Source organism: Mirounga leonina, unplaced genomic scaffold (assembly GCF_011800145.1).
Source record: "Mirounga leonina isolate KUSES-001 unplaced genomic scaffold, KU_Mleo_1.0 Mir_454, whole genome shotgun sequence".
NCBI classification, from domain to species: Eukaryota; Metazoa; Chordata; class Mammalia; order Carnivora; family Phocidae; genus Mirounga; species Mirounga leonina.
This window is the reverse complement of record NW_023270763.1, coordinates 6,984,493-7,006,978: the sequence shown is the minus strand read 5'-3', so window position 1 is coordinate 7,006,978 and position 22,486 is coordinate 6,984,493. Positions and strand designations below refer to the sequence as shown.

At 46.6% G+C, this 22,486-nt stretch overlaps 2 protein-coding genes across 2 annotated transcripts in view; one reads left to right on the top strand and one right to left on the bottom strand.

The window, feature by feature from the left end:
* The window catches only part of STAG3 (stromal antigen 3), a 31,278-nt gene extending 16,238 nt beyond the window's left edge, over nt 1–15,040 (bottom strand). The window contains exons 1-11 of the mRNA XM_034988489.1: nt 14,599–15,040; nt 13,767–13,928; nt 12,005–12,107; nt 11,475–11,591; nt 7,254–7,350; nt 6,339–6,415; nt 5,838–6,042; nt 5,130–5,281; nt 1,581–1,654; nt 658–781; nt 73–171 (exon numbers count right to left, since the gene is read on the bottom strand). Of these exons, the coding sequence (XP_034844380.1) occupies nt 73–171; nt 658–781; nt 1,581–1,654; nt 5,130–5,281; nt 5,838–6,042; nt 6,339–6,415; nt 7,254–7,350; nt 11,475–11,591; nt 12,005–12,107; nt 13,767–13,918 (1,200 nt within the window). The 5' untranslated portion in view covers nt 13,919–13,928; nt 14,599–15,040. The remainder of the gene's footprint in view (nt 1–72; nt 172–657; nt 782–1,580; nt 1,655–5,129; nt 5,282–5,837; nt 6,043–6,338; nt 6,416–7,253; nt 7,351–11,474; nt 11,592–12,004; nt 12,108–13,766; nt 13,929–14,598) is intronic.
* On the top strand, nt 14,291–21,593 carry GPC2 (glypican 2). The gene is made up of 11 exons (XM_034988491.1): nt 14,291–14,417; nt 15,425–15,623; nt 16,291–16,449; nt 16,727–17,049; nt 17,890–17,970; nt 18,766–18,928; nt 19,147–19,277; nt 19,492–19,665; nt 19,771–19,910; nt 19,997–20,172; nt 21,198–21,593. Exons 2-11 carry the CDS (start codon nt 15,458–15,460, stop codon nt 21,446–21,448), a joined length of 1,764 nt encoding a protein of 587 aa, XP_034844382.1. The 5' UTR covers nt 14,291–14,417; nt 15,425–15,457; the 3' UTR covers nt 21,449–21,593.
* The last annotated feature ends 893 nt before the right edge of the window (nt 21,594–22,486 follow it).

Here is a 22,486-nt window from a genome sequence, read left to right as displayed (position 1 = left end):
AATGGAAAGACGAGGTGGGGAAATGGGAACCACAAGACAGAGCCAAGCACAGGAGTACTGTCCCGATTTCACCTTGAAGCGGCTGGTAAAGAGCTCCAGGCGGGCAGTCAAATCCCGGCTGCCGTACAGCCCTTTTAGAGCCTTCAGGCACTTCAGACGGACTTCTCGATGCTATCAAGGAAAATGGAAATATGACTGACTATTCTTCTACTTAACCCCCACTGGGCCTTCATAACCCCTCCGGTAGATTACTCTTTCTGGGCCTTGGTGTCCTGCATGCTGAGGACTTGGGGATGACTCAAAGATAACAAACAAGAGGATCACAGCAGAATCTAACAATCATAATGAAAAGGACCTTTTGGCTACCACCCTAGCACTTGTCTTACCAATCCATTTCTTGCTTTTCCTAGCTTTCTTACTTTTTCCTAGGGAAAGTCTTTCTCTCTGTACTCTGGTTTTGAGGTGTTCCATCTCCTGGATGTAGCCTTCTCTCTTTTGCCTTATCCTACCCAATACTGGGGAGTTTTGAGGTCCACTGTCTTCCTTGATGGGCTGACCGCTAGTGAAGCTTCCAAATGGCAGAACCAGGAAAAGCTGCAGCATCTTAGGGCAGGAAGAGGGTAAGGGGAAAAGGAGAAGAGAGACTTCAACACGCACCTTATCATGCAGGGTCCAGCCAATATATTTCAAATAGCTGTCGGTGAGGAAAGATGTGCTGTAGCTTTGCATCCAAGACCCAATCTCCTCGATGCAGATAGCACGAATCTCAGGAAGGACATCCCTAGGCACAGAGAGAGAAACTGACCCCCTATCACCTTCTTTCCAAACTCACTTTCCATCCTCCCACACATCTTCCTGCCATAGAAGAATCTATTTTCTTCACTAAATACCCTGCCCCATGCCTTTCATCTTCTCCTCCCAATGTAAATACATAAAAAATAAACATTTTCTGTCTGTAATACTGCATAAAATTATTGAGCTTATCCTCCTTGCCCCTTTTAAAACTGATTTTGGAAGTTAATTTAACCGTCGGCCAAACTTCCGCTTGAAGAAAAGATTAAATCAGCTGAAGAGTTCTGGAAAGGCAGAGGCTGAAATCTAGTTAAGAGTGAAAAAAAATATGGATGCTATTTTTAACTTAATTCCACTAGTTCTTTCAAACAGTGTAAAACTCCCGTTTTTAGCACAGTGACACGGCAGGCTGGGCTAGGAAAAGGCCTGCCAGGTTGCATATCCTTGGGAAAGCCCGCCTTTTGGCTCTTTGCTCTTGTCCTCTTGTCTTCCTGGGTCTCCAGTCCCAGGAAGATGTGGATGGGAAAGTCTTCTGCAAAGTTGGAGCAGAATAATATCAACAATGCCTTATTCTCTTATTTTCTCTCCCAAAAGAGCTTACAAGAGCCTTTGTAGTTGGGGATGAACTAAACCTTACTAATTCAAAACATCTGTTGTCAGAGTTTTTGCTCCAGCTGCATTAGTGCTAGGCTCACCAAATAACCAGGGTCAGGAGAGCGGCCTTGCTACTTTTACAGATTCTACAACCAAGGACCAGCTGCTTCAAAGAGAGGAGCCCATTGACTCACCTGTACCGATGCACAAAGACGCCCCTGAAAAGGGCATTCATCATCCCCTCAATCTCCTCTTGATGCTCTTGGAGCTGGAGGACAGGGAGGAACAGGTCAATCTTTCTTGTGCCCCACTGGCATAAGGCCACAGAAGTATAGTAAAGTATGACTTCCATCTACATCTTCTTTTTTTTTTTTAAAGATTTTCTTTATTTATTTGACAGATAGAGAGGGAGAGCACAAGTAGGCAGAGAGGCAAGCAGAGGGTGAGGGAGAAGCAGGCTCCCCGCAGAGCAGGGAGCCCAATGCGGGGCTCGATCCCAGGACCCTGGGACCACAACCCAAGCCGAAGGCAGACGCTTAACGACTGAGCCACCCAGGCGCCCCCATCTACTTCTTATTTATTCCAGGACACAATCTGAACCCCTGAAAACCTTCTAATTCTAGAAGAAGCTATATAACCAACTAATGCCTCAGAGGTCTCCCTGTGTTTTTGTAAAAAAATAATATTCCCCTCTGGGTCTGGTTATTCTGGCTATCTTTGGCTATTTACAGGAGCTAGCTGGTAGTTACATACGTTTTCGACTAACAACAGTTGAGAAAATGAATTTTTAATAAATGTAGTTTGACAGAAAAAGTAGAACTAGCAGAAAAAGAGAGGGGAGAGATTAGACCAGTGGTTCTCAACTGGGGCCCCTCGGGGGTCATTTAGCAACTTCTGAAAACAATTTTTTGGTGGTCACTCTTGGGAGGGGGCACTACTGCCATCTGGTGGATGGAGGCCAGGGATGCTGTTAAACATCCTGCAATGGCAAGACAACCTCCTGTGTCAATTGCGCCATTGTTGAAAAACCCTGGATTAGATGAATGATAGATATTAAGGAAGCAGAACGATAAGGAGAATTACAAGAACAACAAGGAAGCAGAATTATAAGAAAATGTTCTTTAAGACAACTGACCCTACCTCTTCAATAAATCAACTTACTGGGAGGAAAATGGGGGAGGCAGAAGTTCTATATAAGATTAAAAGAGGCTTAAGAAATACAACAAATACAATGCATGACCCTTAATTAAATCCTGGTTGGAAATAATCAACTATAAAAGGCATTTTGCAGACACATAGAGAAATTTAAATATGAATTGGGGCTAGAAAATATTAAGGATTATTAATATTTTTGAATGTGAAAATGGTATTGGGTTAATGTGGGGATAATTTTTTAGATGACTTTTTAAAATATTTTTGTAGAGTACACAGTTTAAGTCTTTAGGTGGAAATACCAGTATGTTTATAATTTACTGTATCAAAAAAACAGATGAGCCAAATATGGTGAAATATTAGTTGTTAAATCTACACAATTTGTATACAGTGTTCACTCTACCAGTGTCCCTATTTCTCAGAATGTTTAGAAATTTTCATATTGAAAAAAAACGAAGGGGCGCCTGGATGGCTCAGTTGGTTTAGGCTCTTGATCTGACTCAGGTCAGGATCTTAGGATCCTGGGATAGAGCCCTGTGTCCAGGCTCTGTGCTTCAGCAGGGAGTCTGCTGGAGGATTTTCTCTCCCCCCCCCCACTTCTTCCCGCACGCGCATGCAGGCATGCACTCTCTTTCTCAAATAAGAAAAGGGGGGAGGCTGATTGGCTCAGTCAGTTAAGCATCTGCCTTCAGCTCAGGTCATGATCCCAGGATCCTGGGATCCAGCCCCACCTCGGGCTCCCTGCTCAGTGGGGAGTCTGCTTCTCCCTCTCCCTCTGGCTGCTGCTCCCCCTGCTTGTGCGCTCACTTGATGCACTCTGTCAAATAAATAAAATATTTAAAACTAATAAATAAAAATAAAAAATGAAGAAAAGGAGAAAGAGGGATCGAAGGAAGGAGGAAAAGTGTGTCATTAGTACCAAATTCTACAGAAGTTTGGAGAAAGGAGATTGAAAAAAGGCCATTGACCACAGGGATTAGGAAGTCACTGGTTTGGAGAGAATAATTTCAAAAAAAAGCTAGATAGCAGAAAAGGATTCTGTTGGAAATTAAGGAAGTAAGGAAATACTAAAAAGAAGGACAGAGATGGAATACTTCATAGAGAAGAAGAATAAAGGATCAAGGGCCCACAGACATTTATTTATACATGAAGAGCAGAAAACAGTGGGGAGGGAGTGATTAAAAACCAAACCGAGGGTGCCTGGGCGGCTCAGTCAGTTGGGTGGCTGCCTTCAGCTCAGGTCATGATCCTGAGGGCCTGGGCTCCTTACTCATCGGGGGTCTACTTCTCCCTCTGCCCCTCCCCCTCCCCCTGCTCGTGCTCCCTCTCCTTCTCAAATAAAATCTTTAAAAAATATACAAAATAGGGGCGCCTGGGTGGCTCAGTCAGTTAAGCATCTGCCTTCGGCTCAGGTCATGATCCCAGGGTCCTGGGATCGAGTCCCACATGGGGCTCCCTGCTCAGCGGGGCATCTGCTTGTTCCTCTGCCTGCCACTCTGCCTACTAGTGCGCTCGCACTCTCCCTGTCAAATAAAATCTTTAAAAAATAAAAATAAAATAAATAAAAAATACAAAATAAATAAAAAATAAAAACCAAAAGAGAATAACCAATAAAACAAGAGCCTAGACAAGACAAATAAAAGATTCATGGTGGTAGACTCAATTTAAGGCCTGAAACAAACCTTAAGTACATAAGGTTTAAGATCATACGGACACTGAATATAGTGAGAGTGAGGAAAGAAGGTTTACCATGGAAGAGAACTTGGTGAGGGGTGGGAAAACAGTCAGTTGATGCAGTGACACATGGGGAGTCCTGCCAACCTCATGCTCGGGGAGTCTCAGACACTGCTGGAGAGTAGGGGGGAAATCAGTGTCTTGTGACAGACATAGCTGTTTGAAGGTTTAATCGATGTAAAAGATTTTATTAGGGCTATGTCATCCGGTGGTCTTTAAGTTTGAAAGGAAATAAAGCAAATACCTACTACGTGCCAGACTAGACAATTCACTCACCATCTCATTTAACCTTCATAAAATGGTAGAATTATCCCCTTTTTAAAGAAAAGGAAACGGAAGCTTAGAGGTTACATAAGGCCACGGAACTAGTATCTAATTGGAACAGAACAAACCCAGGAGTGAATGAAAGGCCTATCGCTTTCCAGTCCTTGAACAGTTGGCCTCCCTTGTCAGTGGCTGGCCTTTAATACTCCTGCGGTGACCTGCAGACTGTATACTTGACCAGGTCAAAAATTAACTGCCTGCACGAGATGCAAGCACAACACTTAAACACATTTCTGATAATGAATGTAGACAATGAAAACTAAGCCAACGTGGAATTATAAAGAACTCTGAAATTTACTCTAAATTAGAAATAATTCATTGAGCTCACATTCCAGAAACAAGATAAGCACGCAATGACCTCTGACAGGATGGGTCTATTAAGACTGTTAGACTCCACTGTTCATGGCCTGAAAGGTTCCATAGGGGCCTGTGTCTTACCAAAGAGAAGTGCTCGGGCACTGCTAAGATGGCCTGCAGCAGCAGTGGATGAAAGCTGGGAGAAAGGGAAGGAAGAGGCAGGAAACACTTCTTACTTCTTTGCGTTTCTCCAACAGGCTCTCCAGCCGCTCAGGTGCTCTCTGTCCTGGCCCCTTATTTCGTTCAGCCTCATACTGTCGCTGATTATTGTCTTTGTGCAGACTCAGCTGAAGGGCAACTCCTACCAGGGAGGTCATTAGCTTCATGGCTTTGAGCCAGGAAAAACAAGAAAAGGGAATTATTACTTAGGTCAGAGGAGCGAGGATAGGTTCAAAAAAGAAAAAAAAAAGCTTCTTGTGGTTTCAGTGGGAAGAGGAGGAGGAAGCAGGAAGTGGGGCAGCTGGGGGAAAGCTACCATGGCTGCTGCCACCACTGCCACCAAAAAACAGAAGAGAAAGAAAAGAAAGGAAAAGGAAAAGGAAAGGAAAGGAAAAAGGAAGGGCAGTAAAAATAAAAAGCTAGAGCAGGGTGACCCTAACATCTGAAGACTGACTGTTCTGGAGTGGACCTTTTTTTCTCTTTTCTGGCCTTCTTTTAATCCTTAGCATATTCCCAGCAGGTGAGCTATGAGAAAAAAGTTTAGGCTGAAAATTGTCACTATAATCTACCCTTTTCTATAATACCACTAGTGAGAAACTTGATTGAAGTGTAAGAAGACTGCCCTTGAAATAAAGAGCTAAGACAGAGGTAAGAAAGAAGATCCAGGACCAAAGAACAGAGGAAATCTCCCCGAGAACATTTATAGAGTAAAAGTGAGCGCTCACCCGCCAGGGTGCTAGTGTGACGGAAGGCACGGACTTGGGAGTCTGAGAGGCCGGTGAGCAGGGAGATGAGGTCGTCCATGGGGAAGCCGTCATAGAGAAGGCTATACTGGCACTGATAGACCAAGGTCTTCACAAATTCACAGAAGCTGCCCTGGAACTTCTTCCAGGATGGACCTGGTGCTGTCAGGGGATAGTCTCCTGAGTCCTACAGAAGGATTTATGAAAAGGATGAGAAAAGTATTATCAAGTCTATGAAGCCATAGGGACTCGGGATATCAAAACCCAATAGTATAGTAAAAATGTATCTCAGGTATACCTCATTTCCTGCTATTCTCAACTCTAGAGGCATATTCAGATAACATCTATGGGTCCCTTTTGCCCCCAAGAAATTAAACTCCTTCCAAAAGCTATCCCTTATTTCCCAAAATCAGAAAGAGGGGGATAATGGGCCTTATATTCTGAAATAAGAGTGGCAAGAGAATCCTAGTTGTCTTCCTCCACCTCATTAAACTGTTCTGTTAGGTGCCGGATGATCTCTGAGTTGGACATCTTCTTGAACATCTCGGGGGTCACATTGCCTGAGGAATGGAGGAGATGAGGCACTTAAGAGAAAAATAACAGGACACTGTGACCATTTGCATATACACCTGAAGATGAACTACAGAATACACTGAAAAGAGCTTAGGTGGGGAATAAGAAAACCTGAATCCTAGTCATAATATCTGCTACCATCCAACTGTGTATCTGCTATAAAGCAAGCTCTCTAGAAAACCCAAGGAATCAAGCAATAGAAAGCAATGGAAAACAATGGTTTAAAATAAATCCAAATGGGCCATCTGGTTTGCTCAGTCAGTAAAGCATGTGACTCTTGATCTCAAGATAGTGAGTTCAAGCCCCATGCTGGGTGTGGAGCCTACTTTAAAAATAAATAAATAAATAAAGCAATAAAGCTACACCAATTCTGGATTCTTGTAATACAACCTGCCTGAAATTATCTTGCCCCAATAAATTAGGTCATGACCTCTGGGGATCTGGGGGCCCACAGCTTCAATGGAGAACTATGGAAGGAAATGGCTAAGGAAATAAGGAATAATAAAAAATTATCTCATCTAGAGAAAGGAAGACTAAAAGATGTCTAATGGTCTATTTTCAAATTTATGAATATCATCTTCATCACATTAGTGTGATTAGTTATTTTTCCCCAAAGGATCTTAGCTCCAAACCAACATAGTTCCCTAACTGGATCACTTACCTATTTACCAATCTACAATGTAGTCGAATCAGTGAAACTTTTTTTATGCTTTACTTTCTCCCTTTATTTAGAAAATAACTAGTCCCGCTCATCTAAATGTAGCAAAAGTTTCCTAACATAGGAGTAAAGGGCTAGGGATTACAAAGAGGTAGGAATTTCCTCACCTTTACATCCACAAGATCGGATGAAAAAGTTAATGAGCTCCAGGAATCCTGCATCCTGGTCTTGCTTGTAGCTATCCAGCCACTCATCCACCAAAGACTAGGAAAACAAGGTGGATGATTTCTATTTCTGGCACTATGACAGACTGGAAATCCTGTATGATTGTCCCAACTGAAACAGCTAAACTTCTGATTAAAATATTAAAAACATCTTTTAAAATGTATTGCTGAACTGGAATGAAAAGCAGAATTCCATATAGGCCAAAAATCAAGTGAAGGTAGCAATCCTGGGAGATAAGAAAGCTGATTTTTGCCCTGGGGTTCTATTTAACACTGGAAATCCTGACTTTCTGTCTAGACAGCTGCATGGAATGCAGAGCATAAGATATAGAGCCTTTGGGTTTTCCATTCACTGGAATGAAAAGTAGAATTCCATATAGGCCAAAAATGAAGTGAAGGTAGCAATTCTGGGAGATAAAAAAGCTGATTTTTACCCTGGGGTTCTATTTAACACTGGAAATCCTGACTTTCTGTCCAGACAGCTGCATGGAATGCAGAGCATAAGATATAGAGCCTTTGGGTTTTCCAAGAGAGGTCCAAAGGGAGGCTCCTGCAATAAACCTAGGTGCTGAAAAAAGTCACATCATGGAAGCAGGAATAAGAAATGAACCTACAGGTCAGAAGGGGACAGCAAGAAAACTAGCCTGTTATGACTAGTGTAGGGTGAAGGGGGAAAAAAAAAAGAATTCTCCCTTGAGAATTCATAACCATAAGCCAGCTCTCAGGTCAGGTCTAGATTTGCAGTCCAGATCCATACTTCCTATACAATCAGAATACTCTCAATCAGAGAATTTAATTCAAAGTGATTCTGGAATGTCCCCAGTCAACTACCGGAAGCAAATGCAGATTCCACTCTTAAAAACCCACCTTTAACCCAGGGCCCAAAGAATTCCAACATACAGAGCTCCAAAAAAAATGAGGAGCTCACAGTGAAACTTAGTAAAGAAATAAGGCACTGAAAATAAGACTTAGCAGAAAAAAACCAATTACATTCACAGACTTCAAACATTAAAGTTATTACAGATTATATATGATCCCATGAATAAAGAAATAAAAGATAAGTTTTAAAGAAGCAAAGAATAAATTTTGAAAAAGGGCCAAAAAAATCTATAGAAAAATATAATAAAATTTAAACTTCAATGAATGGATTAAAAGCAGATTAGACACAGTAAAACAAAAAATGAGTGAACTGGAAGATTAAATCAAAGATATTATCCAAAATTCAGCCTGGAGAGACTAATAGAAATATTGATAGAGCTATTAAGAGACATGGAGAATAGAATGACAAGTTCTAATTGATGTCTAATTGAATTGCAGAAGAAGATACTAGAATGACAAAGAGGCAATATCTGAAAAGGACTGTCCACAGTTGTTGAAAGACACCAATCTTCAGAGCCTAGATGCCAACAGATTTCAAACATGACAAATAAAAAGGAAATTTACACCTTTAAGCATTCTATAAAATATTACAACACAAAAGCAAAATAAGTCTCAAGAACAACCAAGACAAAAAGAGATCACTTAAAAAGGATTTGCATGTAACACAAACAAAACAATTTACAAATTAGATCTGCACAAATACATCAGCCCCTAGCCATCTATGGCTCTTAAAACTAAATCAAATAAAAATTAAAAATCCAGTTCCTCAGTCACACCAGTCACATTTGAAGTACTCAATAGCCACATGTGGCTAGTGAATACTATACTAAATGATGATATATAACATTTCCATCATTACAAAATGTTGTATTAGACAGTGTTTAGACTGACAGCTCACTTTCAGCAGCAATACGAAATTAGAATAATCTTTTCAATGTGCTGAGAGAGAAAAATATATCAGAATTCTATACCCTTTCAAGACCTTTCAATAACCTTTCAAGAACAAGGGTAAAAAATATTTCATACAAGCAAACAAAAAAAATTAGTTAGTAAACTCTACCTAAAGGAAATTTTAAAGGATACACTTTGAACAAGTGGGTGAATTTGTATGAAAGATTTGAGAAGCAATGATTAGCCAAATGATAAAAATATAAGTAAATACAAACATTGTATAAAACAGTAATGTCTAATTTGTTGGAAGAAGGAACATAGACCAGTGTTAACTAAAACATTACAAGACAGTATGAAAACTGGAAGGGGCAATTAGAATTAAGTGTGCTTGGGTCCTTATAGAAGACAGAAATCCAGGGGGACCTGGGTGTCTCAGTTGGTTAAGTGTCTGCCTTCAGCTCAGGTCATGATCCCGGGGTCCTGGGATAGAGCCCCCATCGGGCTCCCTGCTTGGTGGGGAGTCTGCTTCTCCCTCTCCCTCTGCCCCTCCCTGCCCACTCATGCTCACTCTCTCTCAGTAAATAAAATCTTAAAAAAAAAAAAAAAAAAAAGGAAATCCAGGGGTGCCTGGGTGGCTCAGTTGGTTGGGCGACTGCCTTTGGCTCAGGTCATGATCCTGGAGTCCCGGGATCGATCCTGCATCGGGCTCCCTGCTCAGCAAGGAGTCTGCTTCTCCCTCTGACCCTCCCCCCTCTCATGCTCTATATCTCATTCTCTCTCTCAAATAAAGTAAAAAAAAAAAAAAAAAAAGAAATCCAAAACCAAGCAAAGAGAGGAGAAAAAGAAACAAAAAAGATAATACAAAGTGGAAGCACATAAAATGATAGAAATAAATTCGTATGTATCCACAGTGATAATAAATGTAAATGAATCAAACTCTCTTGTTAAAGTAGAGATTAACAGAATGGATTAAAGAACATAATCTAGATATAAACTACACGCAGGAGATAAGACTCCAGACATACACAGAAAGATTGAAGGTAAAAAGATAAAAGGAGGGGAGCCTGGCTGACTCAGTCAATAGAGCATGGAACTCTTGATCTCAGGGTTGTGAATTTGAGCCCCAGGTGGGGTGGAGAGATTACTTAAAAATAAAGTTTTAGAAAAAAAAAAAGGTATTAGGCAAATGCTAACTAAAAATAAAGTTAATGTAGATGTAATAAGAACCAACAATTTTTTGTCTTAAAATATAAAAAATGACGATATATAACAAAAGTTCAATTTACTAAGCAACAAATGCTCAAAATACTTTAGGCAAAGATAGGCACGAATACAAAAAGAGTAACTAAAAAGATCATCTTTGTGGATTTTAATACATCTCTCTGTAATTGACAGACTACACCAAAACCAAAAAACCCAAAACCTAGAGAAATATCAAAGGAGTATCACATTTAACACTTTTGATCTCACACAAGAGAACACTCTATACAACCAATGGAGAACACACACCTTCTTTGAGCACATGTGAAATAGTTTTGGAAATGAACTACATGCTAAGTCATAAAGCTAGTCTCCATAAGCTTCAAAGACCACATTTTCTGACTACAATGCAATCAAGTTAGAAAACAATAACAAAAATATAAAAACTCCTTATGTGTGAAAATCTAAAACTTTTCTAGAAACTATAAAAATCTACATTACACATCAATATGACTACATCTAAAATAATCGAAAGAAATCACAGAAAACTATATAAAAATGGTTCATTTATTTAAAGAACATATTCACTAGTGACAAAAGTATAAGGAAAGACAATGGAATGATTAACAGAAAATTTACTCTAGTGGTTATCTCTGGGTGGTGAGGGACTGTGTGGGCTGGATGGAGAGAAGATATACTATGGCACTATTAATGTTTCTTGAGCTGAAACTAGAGATCTGGGTGATTATTCAAATTTTTAAAAACTATATATGAGCCTTCTACACTTTTAGATAACAGAATTACAATAAAATTATGGAAAAAATGCAGGGAAGAGGAAAAAGAATTAGGTATAACTGTTAAAATGGAGCTAAAGAGTGACAGGGGTGAACAAGTTGCCACCCACATGCATGATTTCTCTCCAGATTATCTAATGCCACTGCTTGCCTCCTCCATCCCAACTAGTAAAAGTAAAATCTATCCTATTCTGTGATACTTTTAAGAAAGGAGGATTCTCTCACATCCAAGGTCTCCCTTACATCATTCCAAAGATTTACTCCATGGTCTTCTCTTTCCTCATATAGGTTATACTCCCTACATCGTCCACATTAAATCAATTTTGTAAACATTTGTCCTTATCTTTCTACAACAGGTAAGATATGGTATCAAGAAACAGAGGGTGAGACACTGTTTTACCTGCATGTCACTTTTGGCAGCTTTCACAGCATCAAAGAGATCACTGGGTGGTAGCTCTGAGTCTTTCTGGCCATGACCATGTACCATTTGGGACCCCTTCTTTGGATGTTTTGCTACCTAGTAAGTATAAAGAGATCAGAAATATTTTTAAAACGTCGAAGTGATATTAACAGTCTCATCACTGTCATACAAGTAGGCTTAAGCTGCCAATTTCACAGCAGAATTTGAGTTACTGAGATCTAAAATAACTGATATTTACACTGTGAACTTTATTATTTCTTACTTTTTCTCCTTTTAAAAAGTCCCTTAAGCCCATTCTTTTTCCTCTATTCTTAATACCCTTCTTTTATTCTTTTCTCTTCAAAATTTGCCTTCCTCCTACTTGTCCCTTAACACTCTAAATTTTGCCCTTTCATCAAACATATTACCTGAGCCTTTTCTATATTTTCATTTTGTTTGGGTTTTGGGGTTTTTTGTTTTTGCTGCTTCCCAGACTAGGTTCAAAAGCAAAACAAAACTGATTGACTCACTGGGGTTGTTTTGAGTGGTCGTTTTGCTGCTCTCTTCTTCACGCTGTGTCTCAGGCTATCTTCAAAGTCACTGCCTTCATCAGCTGATAAAGAATCACTATCCCTATGAGAGAGTGTGGTTCTCCTTAGATACACAACCCCAGTCCCTCCATATAAAATAGCAAATAAATTATAATTTCTTTTTCTGTAACTGTAACCCCTTCTCCGTGAGAAAAATATATTCAGATTTTTTTTTTTTAAAGAAGAGGTTTACTTTAACAGGGAGTAGAGACAGAATCTTAAAGGAAAACTTTCACTTGAAGAAAGCAGTAAAGATGTAAAATGAAAACTGGAGTGGGTAAAGGACAACCCCTTCCTAATATTCTCTCTGAATAAGAAAATCAAATGAGGGTGCCTGGGTGGCTCAGTCGTTAAGCATCTGCCTTCAGCTCAGGTCATGATCTCAGGGTCCTGGGATCGAGTCCCACATCGGGCTCCCTGCTCCGCGGGAAGCCTGCTTCTCCTTCTCCCACTCACCCTGCTTGTGTTCCCTCTCTCGTTCTGTCTCTCTCTGTTGAAAAATAAATAAAATCTTTTAAAAAAAGAAAATAAAAATGATATTCACGGGGCACCTGGGTGGCTCAGTCGTTAAGCGTCTGCCTTCGGCTCAGGTCATGATCCCAGGGTCCTGGGATGGAGCCCCGCATCGGGCTCCCTGCTCTGCGGGAAGCCTGCTTCTCCCTCTCCCAACCCCCCTGCTTGTGTTCCCTCTCTCGCTGTGTCTCTGTCAAATAAATAAATAAAATCTTTAAAAAAAAAAATATTCACTTAAGCAGGGAGAGGGATCACTGCTGTGGAGAAAAATGAGCGTGGCTTGGGAAGTCACACATTACTTATACATAAACTGGAAATTAATATATGCCTAGAGTTAAATTTCACCCCTTGAAACAAGTTCACAAGTGTTATCAATCAGAGTTAAGTTTATAACATAGATAAAATCTGGTCCCAAACAGTAGCACTGAGAGAAAGGTGTCAGAGGAAGCCAATTAAAAAATAACCAGGAGAGGGGTGCCTGGGTGGCTCAGCTGGTTGAGCAGCTGCCTTCGGCTCAGGTCGTCCATCCCAGGGCCCTGGGATCAAGCCCCATGTCGGACTTTGTGCTCAGCGGGGAGCCTGCTTCTCACTCTCCCTCTGCCTGCCTGTCTGCTTACTTGTGATCTCTCTCTGTCAAATAAATGAAATCTTAAAAAAAAAAAAAAAAAAAAAAAAAGTTAAAAAAAAATAACCAGGAGAAAAATCAGATCTTGTATGAGGTTATTTTTTTCCTGGAAAAATAAAAAAAAGATATTATTATAACCTTCACAAAGTAAGCTCATAGATAAGGATAGACCAATCTGTTTATAAAATCCCTAAATAAAGGAACATCACACACCAACTAACAAGTATATACCATTTGTTAGGAAACAAAGAACTCTTTACTTCTTCCCCCATCTCCCCACTCCCGACAGAGATTATACATGCTGAATATACAAATGTATTCAAGAAAGGTTTGGATGAGCTGGATGATGGATTTAGAAGAAGATGTATTATTTTTGGTGCCTACAACATGCAGGGCAGGAAAGAGAAAAACAAACCCAAAACCAGCCAGCAGAGCTGGAAAGGGTCACTGTTCTGAACCAGTAAGCTTATGTTTTCCCAGAGTCACAGGCAGACAGAGGGGAAAGCTACCCGCACTGCTGGAGAAAGCCAGACAACGCAACAAGTTCTCACCAACTCCACTCACCCCTGTGAAGCCTGGTCCGAGTCCCTTTCACCATAGGGCACACTGACCGACGAACTAGAGGATGCAGACATGCCCCTCTGTACACCACCTGCTGCTCTCTGCAGCGGGGAGGACACACTGCTTGGGGAGGAGGAGGACCGCAGAGTAGGCATGCTGGTCCAGCTGCGGAAGAAAAAGAGGAAAGGGCCTCTACCCACACATCTCCGGCCTCAGCTCCAACCATGCCCTTTCTTTACAAGGGGACTGCTCTGCAACTCGGGTCGGGGTGTGGACGCCCCCCCCCAAAAAAGGACAAGAGTCGTGCCCTAAGACACCACGGCCCCATGGATGTGGGTTGGGAGTCGCTCTCCAGGGCCACAGCAAAACGCACCCCAGAGCCGCTTAAAGCAGGTCCTTCCCTGCAAGCGTCCAAGCGTCGATTGCATGGTGCAAGGGGACCAGCTCGCTCAGGTTACAAATAAAAACCCTCAAAACAAAAAAGGACCCACTCCTTCATTTTCAGGCTGGAGCCTGATTCCACATTGAAGAGAATGGGAAGCGCCTAATGGGGCCGCAGCCGCCATTAGAACAGGGCCAGAAACGCTGAAGCAGTAAAGACAAATTCGCGTTCTTCATTTTTCCAGAAGATGGTATCTCTGACAAAATTCTGGGGTAAGTGGGCTGAAGGGCTTCCTAACCGTTGAAAAGAGTGATTATCAGTCTCTTGGGGGCTGGGGCTTGGGGTTCCTGGCCTTTCTGGAGAAAACCACTGAGGCATGGAGGAGGGCGGTTCCTCCCTCAGGGCTGGGAGTGCGGGGAGAGGGCGTATTCTTGGGTCCAAGAGGAGCCTCACTGTCTGAAACCGGAACAGCGACGTCTGGTTGGGCAGGGATGAGGAAAGATCACTGCCTCGGGTCCCTCGGGGTTCTGCAGTCACCCCAACTCCAGGACAGGCGCCGGCTGCTTCTCTTGCGGTGGTGGAAGAATCCAGAAAAACGCGGGAAGGCACGAGGCACGTTGTGCGCAGGCGCGAGCTCAACGGCCCGTCCCGCTGCTGGTAATTGTCGCGAGGCTTGGGCGTGCGCGAGCTCGTGCTCACCACGTTCCAGTCACGCTGCTCGGGCAGCCTCGTGCGGGCACAAGCTTTCCGGCGTGCCGCCCCTTCACGTGGGCTCGGGCGCGCGGACAGCCTACTTTAGCCCTTCTCCACCCAGGTCCCGCCCCCTCTGCCCCCAATTTCTCCCTCCATTGGCCGGGCTTCGCACTAGACTAGTTGTAGCCCCTTCACTCTGGCTTCTCAACTGCCATAGGCTAGGTTCCACCCAGGCCCCGCCTTTCGAATCGGATAGCCACGCCCCCAAGAAAGGCTACGCCCCTCCCCCACCAGCCTCCTCAGTTCCGCCGAGTCCCGCCCCCCTGCCGAGCTTCCCCACTACATTGGCTTAATTTCTCCCTAGGCCCCGCCCCTGAGGCCCGCTACTTACCATCATTGGCGGGGCCCCGCCTCGGGCCCCGCCCCCTGTCCGGCTCCCGGCTCCCATTGTCTCCGCAGATGCCGCTTGGTCCAGCTATCGTGCTCGGTGTTCAGTTTTCCGAGGTCGCGCTCTTTCTCTGCCCCGCGGAGAGGTCCCGCGGCAGAGAACCGGCTTCCCGAGTTCGGGCCGTTCTTTCCTTCTTAGGACACACTTTGCTGAACCAGGGCGGCAGCAGCTATGTCCGCTCTGCGATCTCTTCTGCTTCTGCTGCTGTCTCTGTGTCCCGGTCCTGGTCCTGGACCCGGGAGCGAGGCAAAGGTCACCCGGAGTTGCGTTGAGACCCGGCAGGTGCTGGGGGCCCGGGGATATAGCTTAAGCCTACTCCCTCCCGCCCTGATCTCAGGTGAGGAGAAAGAGGAAGACTAGAGAATTGGGGGCGAGGGAGGGGGGCGGGGGCGGCTCCTCCCCAGTCCACAATAACTCTCCTCCCTTTCAGAATGACCGTTAAATAATTTTTTCATGCCATAGTCATGCCAATAATATCTCTTCTCCTGAACTTACTTACCAGGATCACAATAAGCCTCCTGTTCACATAATAGGTTTCTTACTCCACCCCCACCCTAGGAATCCTGTTCTAGTAATTAGCACCCCCTCTGTATTTAATTCTTCACAGCTCAATTTGTTCCCATCGCTATTTCTAAGAGCCCCTTCAATGATAACACTTTATTGCTTACCTAGTAACCCCACCCCTCCAAACCCCATTCTTCCCATAGATGCTGTCCTGTAAGTCCTTAGAGGCCTGGAGTGTGGGATGTTGGGGAGGGTCACCTAAGGACACTGATCACTAATTTGGCTCATTACTATTTGATCCCTTAACTAATGCCAGTGGACTCGAGATGGGTGAGGGTACAATAAGGAGGGAATAGGGTCAGGTGGGGATGAGGGAGAGACAATAGAAAAGAGAGCAGACAGGTAGAAAGAAAGGATAGCCCCCTAGACAGACGGAAAAAGGAAAGAATTTCATGATAGCATTCTCCCTCCTTCCATTCTTCTGTGTCTCCTCTGTCCAGGTGAGCACCTCCGGATCTGTCCTCAGGAATACACCTGCTGTTCCAGTGAGATAGAGCAGAGGCTGACTTGGGAGACTGAGACCACCTTCCGAGGCCTGGTGGAGGAGAGCAGCTCATTCCTGGTTCACACACTGGCTTCCTGGCACAGAAAATTTGATGGTGAGGACTGGGGTCCCCAAACCTGGCCTCACACCTCCTCTCTGTGCTCATGACCCCAGCAAACATCCTGCCTTAGCCCCCTTCCACCACCACCCCCAGATTCTCTCCAAGGTCGCCCACCCCCCCCAGTATTCTCAGGTCTCTAAGAGTTCCTGAGGCTCTAACTCACTTTTCTCTTGTCCCTCCATCCCCATCTCTTCCTGCCTCCCCCCTTTCAATTTTCCATTCTTCTCTGAACTCACTCCACCTCACACTCCTTTCTCCACATTTGCCACAGACCTTTTTCGGGAGATACTCTTGTCATCTGAGCGCTCTTTGGCCCTGCTCTTCCACCACTCCTTCGGCCGCCTGTATTCCCAGCACGCCCCTGTATTCAGTGGCCTGTTCTCTCGGCTGCGGGACTACTATGAGAGGTCCGGTGAGGGGTTAGATGACGCTTTGGTGGATTTCTGGGCACAGCTCCTGGAGAGATTGTTCCCCCTGCTGCATCCACAGTACACCTTCTCCCCCGACTACCTGTTTTGCCTCACTCGCCTCGCCTCCTCTGCTGATGACTCTCTGAAGCCTTTCGGGGATGCACCCCACCGCCTCCACCTGCAGGTGAGAGGCCCCAAAGCCTGAGCTTCAGCCACCTCTGACCTGGTGACCTCTGAGCTGTGCACCACTCACCCTAACTCCCCTCTCATGCCCCAGTCACCCCTGACCTGGTGATCTCCCCAATCCTGCATGGCAGCCATCTCTGACCTGGTGACCCCTATCTTGAGCCCCAGTCCCCTCTGCCTGACCCCATGCTCTTTGGCCTCCTTTAATTGGGTACCCCCTCATTCTCATTCTGCACCCTAGTTTCATACAAATTCCTGACCCACTCACCTGCTCTTGGCCCCAGACACCTTTCTGCTAATTGCTCCCTAATCCTAATATCTTGACTTCCTGTGGTTCAACTAACCATGAATTAGGCACTTAATAGTTGAGACGGACTTTCATTTACAGTATCTCATTTAACTGTTATAGTAACTTTTTGAGATAGATAGTGGTATCCCTATTTTACAGATAAGAAAACTGAGCCTCCCAGAAGTTAGGGTTTCACAGCCAGTAAGTGGTAGAGGTGTATCTTACATCCAGGTCTTCTGGCTTTAAGTTCAGTGTTTGTTCTGATATGCCATCCTTCTGTCGCCAAGCCCTATAAAACACAAACTCTCCATTTCTTCCCAAACCCAGCTCCCCTTTATCCTTCTAGACTATAACTCCTTTGAATATAGTTCAAGGAATTATATTCCTTGAACCTGCTTCCCTGTACCACCTGACACTCCTAACAACCCCACCATAACTCCACACACCTAACCCCCACTGCTTGTGCCCTTGGTGCAGTCTCTTGTCTCCAGTCTTGACTGAACCATGACTGACCCTATGGTTTCTCTCACCTTCTTTCCCCTACCCCAGATAACCCGGGCCCTGGTGGCTGCCCGGGCCTTTATCCAGGGCCTGGAGACCGGAAGAGATGTGGTCAGCGAAACACTTAAGGTTAGAGGGGACCTGAGTGTGGGCAGGGCCCAGGGAGGGAGAGGCAGAAGTAAGAAAGGCCCTATGAGGAAGAGTCAGGTGCCAGCTGGAGAGGTCCAGGGCCTTCCCATATCAGCCCTGAGGCCCCAGTATCCAGGGTAAAGCAGGAAGGAGGGGGGCAGGAGTGAAATCTCCCTTGTGTCATGATCCATGACCTCCTCCCATTATCTGACCCTCTTTTGCTCTCTGATGCCCCTTGACCCCTGCAGCCTCTGGTGGTCTGCTCATCTCCATAGCAGCCTGAGATTGAAGTACTGCCTCCACCATCCCCCCCCCCCGCCCGCCATTTCCCACAGGACCCCTCCATGGCTCCCCCTTCCCTGCTTCTGAAGGCCAGATTCCTGCCTTGGCCTTCAAAGCCCTCTCTTCACCACCCATTTTCTCCCTGACCTCCCAGCTTTACCTCCTACATCCGCAGTCTCTTCACTTCTTAACCACGATGGCCTCTCTCTTCTTGAAACTTTTCTCAGACCGCTCTCCCCACTGCCTCTCTAATTCCATCACCAACCCCCCCCCCCCCCCCAAGGAGGTATCTGTAGCCTGGCCCTCGGGAAACTTCCTTATCAGATCTGTGGCAGTCTTCAGGTCTTACCTGATGCCACATGGGGTCACTAACCCTAGACATTCACATCCAGCTCTCCACAGAGAGCCTGGGGAAGGTGAGGTGGAGTATTTGATTTCTCTCTGTCCAGCACCAAGCTTGGCTGAGTGCCGCCGCTGTGTTTGTGAATGACAAGTCCTGCTGTCTGCCCCCAGGTGCCCCTGTCTGAAGGCTGCAGGCGGGCTGTGATGCGTCTGACTGGCTGCCCCCTTTGTCGGGGCATCCCCTCGCTGCCACCCTGCCGGGGCTTCTGCCTCAATGTGGCCAATGGCTGTCTCCGCAGCCACGGACTGGATCCTGACTGGGGGGCCTATCTGGGTGAGGGGATTCAGGAGGGCCTGGGAGGGCTGTTGGTGTTTGGGATGCCTTGGGGTGGACTGGGGAGGGAGTTTTAAACCTTATGGAGTTGAGAGACTATTCTCATGTGAGTTTCTCCTATCCAACACCTTGTTGCTTCCCTCCAAGACCCAGGTCAGGATTTGTGGGAGCATCACAGTCCCTCATGACACCCTTTCTCTTTCTTCCCCTCCTTCAAGATGGTCTCCTGTTCCTGGCTAAGAAGCTCCAGGGCCCTTTTTCTTTTGAGCTGGCAGCTCAGTCCATTGGGGTGAGGATCTCAGAAGCTTTGATGTATCTGCAGGAAAACAGTGTGGCAGTGTCAGCCCAGGTACAGGGGCCATGAGAAGGGTGGGAGTGTCAGCCTGAGGAGGGGGAAAGACAGTGCAGGGAGGGTGTTGGGGTACAGGAGAGAGATGAGTGGAGCTGAGGGTCTGGAGTGGTGGGACAGTGTGGGGTGTCAGGGAGACTGGGGTGTTGGAGTGGGGACACTGTGTGGTTCTCATCGCAGGATGACTAGGGGGATCCTCTTCCTTGTGCCTTAGGTGTTTCAGCAATGTGGGAACCCCCAACGGGTACAAGGCCGCACCCGCCGAGCCCCAGCCCCCCGGGAAGAGGTGGGACGCCTCTGGACCTCGACAGGAGCGGTGGGGGCAGCAGGGGTGCCAGGGACGGAGGAGAGGCCCACGACGCCTGGGAGCACCAGCCTGAACCGCCTGGTGAGTGGGGGGCAGAGAGGGGGCGGCAGCGGGGGTGGGGGGGGAGGCGGAGGCGGGTAGTGGGGGGCGCGTGCTCCAGCCCAGCCGCGCTCTCTGCTCGCCCAGGTGTGGGAGCTCCGCGAGCGGCTGGGCCGGGTGAGGGGCTTCTGGGCCGGGCTGCCTCTGGCGGTGTGCGGGGACCCCCGCATGGCAGCAGACATCTCGAAGGAGGCGGCGCCCTGCTGGACCGGAGCTGGGCGGGGCCGGTGAGACCGGGCGGCGGCGGGCGGGGCGGGCACGGGGCGGGCGGGGCGGGGCCGGGCGGGAGCCTTCGGGGCTGCTCTGCCCGCAGGTACTTGTCGCCCGTGGTCGGGGTCTCCCCGTCCGAGCAGCTCGACAACCCAGAGCTGGACAAGGAAGACTCGAGCACCGACCTCCAGACGCGGAGGCGGCGGCTGCAGCTCCGGGCAGCGACGACCAGGATGAGGGTGGCCGCGCTGGGACGCGACCTGGAACTGGACGACTGGGGTGAGAACCCCGGGCGCCCCGAGCGCTTCGCCCCTCCCGGCTTTCTGCGATCCGACCCGGCCCCGCCCACTGCCTTCTGAGCCCCTCCCCTCGCATCTTTACTCATTCATTACTTTCCTCCTTTTTTGAACACGCCTTTACTGAACGCTTACCTCAAAGTTGAGTGGAAGAAGACCCGTGGCAGGGTCTCCATCCTTGAGTTCACGGCCCAGTGGGAAGACACCAAAACACTCTTACAGAACAGTGGGAAGCCTCTTAGATCGAGCAAAAGGGTGTGGGTTGTTGGGGAGGGCTTGCAACCTGGGGGAGGTGGGGAAGCTGGGTGGGGGGCCATTGGGCTGGCTCCCAGGATAGAGTTTGCCGGAGAAGCAAGGCACAGACAGACGTTTGTTTTTTCTCATCATCTGTTTGTCCGTCTCTGTCTCGCATTGTCTCTCCTTCAACACCCCTCTTTCTGTCTGCTTGCTGCTTCTGTGTGCGTCTGTTTTGTCTTTTCCTGTGTATCCTCTCTCCCCATCTCTCTCTCTGTTCTGTCTCTGTCTCATTGTCTCTTTTCTTCTCTCATTCCTACATCTGTCTGACCTCTCCCCTCGCCTTCCTGTCACTCATTTTCTCCCTCTTCCCAATCTTCATCTATCCACCTGTGTCTCTCTCCCATCTCTTCTGTTTTTATTTTTTAAAGATATTTATTTATTTATTTGAGAGAGTGAGAGAGAGAGCAGAATGAGCGAGAGCACAGTGGGAGGGGGGAGAGGCAGAGGGAGAGGGAGAATCAGGCTCCCCGCTGAGGAGGGAGCCGATGCGGGGCTCGATGCGGGGCTCGATGTGGGGCTCGATGCGGGGCTCCATCCCAGGACCCTGAGCCGAAGGCAGACACTTAACCACCTGAGCCACCCACAGGCCCCATCTCCTTTCTGTTTTGAATCTTAAAGTCTCTTGTCTCTCTCCCCGCTCCCCCTCTCACTGTGTCTGTCTCCCACTGCCTCTCTTTCTCAACCCCGTCTCTGATCCTTTCCTTCCTGCAGATGAAGACGCCAGTGGTTCTGGAGAGGGACAGCACCATGCAGATGACTGGATGGCTGGGGCAGCAGCTGTGGCCCCCCCAGCCAGGCTGCCTCGCCCTCCTCGAAGGGATGTTAGTGGGGGCAAGGGAGGAGGTGTCCTTGTCCGCCACAACCAGGGCAGGAGCAGGACTGGGGGGACATCTGTTGGTTTTCACACCCAACCCATCCTCATTCTCTTCCTCTCAGCCCTGGCCCTGCTTGGACCAAGATAACAGGGGAGGGGTGCCCTAGCATCAGAAGGGTTCATGGCCCTTCCCCTCCTCCCCCCTGCCCTTCAGCTGGGTCTGGGGAGGAGTTGAAGGGGGATGCAGAGAGGTAGAGAAAGGGACTTTTTGGGTGAATGGCTGGGGCCCCAAATCCAGGAGATTACCATTGGTGGGTTGGGGGTGGGTGGGTGGGTGTTCACAATATTTATTTTTTCATTTACAATCTGGGGAGGAGGGAGCTGGGGGTATTTATTTAGGAAGGAGGTGTACTCACCAACCAAGCCTCTACGTTGGGCCAGTTGTCAGCCCCAACAAGGAAAAAGGGAGGAGTTTTAGAGTTGCCATTGGGGGTGGGGTTTGAAAGAAGCTGGAAGTGGGGAGGGGTGGGGCACCTGGGCTCAAAGGGACAAAGCTGGGTGCCGATAGGGTGCAGGGCAGGGGACTAGGGTATATGAATAAGGTCAAGATCTGTGGGCCTGGTTTCTCTGGAGTTTTCTCAGTATCAACTTCTTAAACTAAAATACCAAAAAGAAAAAAAAGAGCTCATCTCATGATCTCTGTCATCCACATCCTTCACAAGCTTCCACACTTCATGCTTCAGTGTTGGATTCAGTGTTTATTCTACAAATAAACAGCTAACGTATTGAACCCTGTGTGTGACTCTGGACTTGTAGCATCCTTCCCTGAGCCCAGGCTCCTGGCAGAGGCTTCTAACCTCTCTTGGAACCTGCCCCCTGTCATTCTGTTTGGTCAAGTTGTCTACCCTCTGGGTCTGAGCCCCTTCATCTGTATAATGGGGAGAATTGTGGGGACCGGCAAAATTCTTCCTGAACCTGAGGCACCTTTAATATTACCACACCGCTGGCCCCTGCCTTCAGGGTGGGGACCCCTGTTCTCTGTGTGTCAGCTGGGGGCTACCTTGTCAGGTCCTTGACAATGTCTGCTTTCAACTTGTCTGTTATTTTCTCTTTCCTTCTTTCTGTTGCCTGAATGAATCTTTTGTTTGGCAGAAAGCTAAGAGGAAAAGGTGTAATTGATTCCTAA

What these genes read in the sequence shown, in the direction of transcription:
- GPC2 (XM_034988491.1), top strand. Translation starts at nt 15,458, where the DNA reads ATGTCCGCTCTGCGATCTCTTCTGCTTCTGCTGCTGTCTCTGTGTCCC. An exon ending in CCCACCGCCTCCACCTGCAG is followed by an intron (nt 17,050 to 17,889) that starts GTGAGAGGCCCC and finishes CCCCTACCCCAG; the next exon opens with ATAACCCGGGCCCTGGTGGC. An exon ending in TGGTCAGCGAAACACTTAAG is followed by an intron (nt 17,971 to 18,765) that starts GTTAGAGGGGAC and finishes GTCTGCCCCCAG; the next exon opens with GTGCCCCTGTCTGAAGGCTG.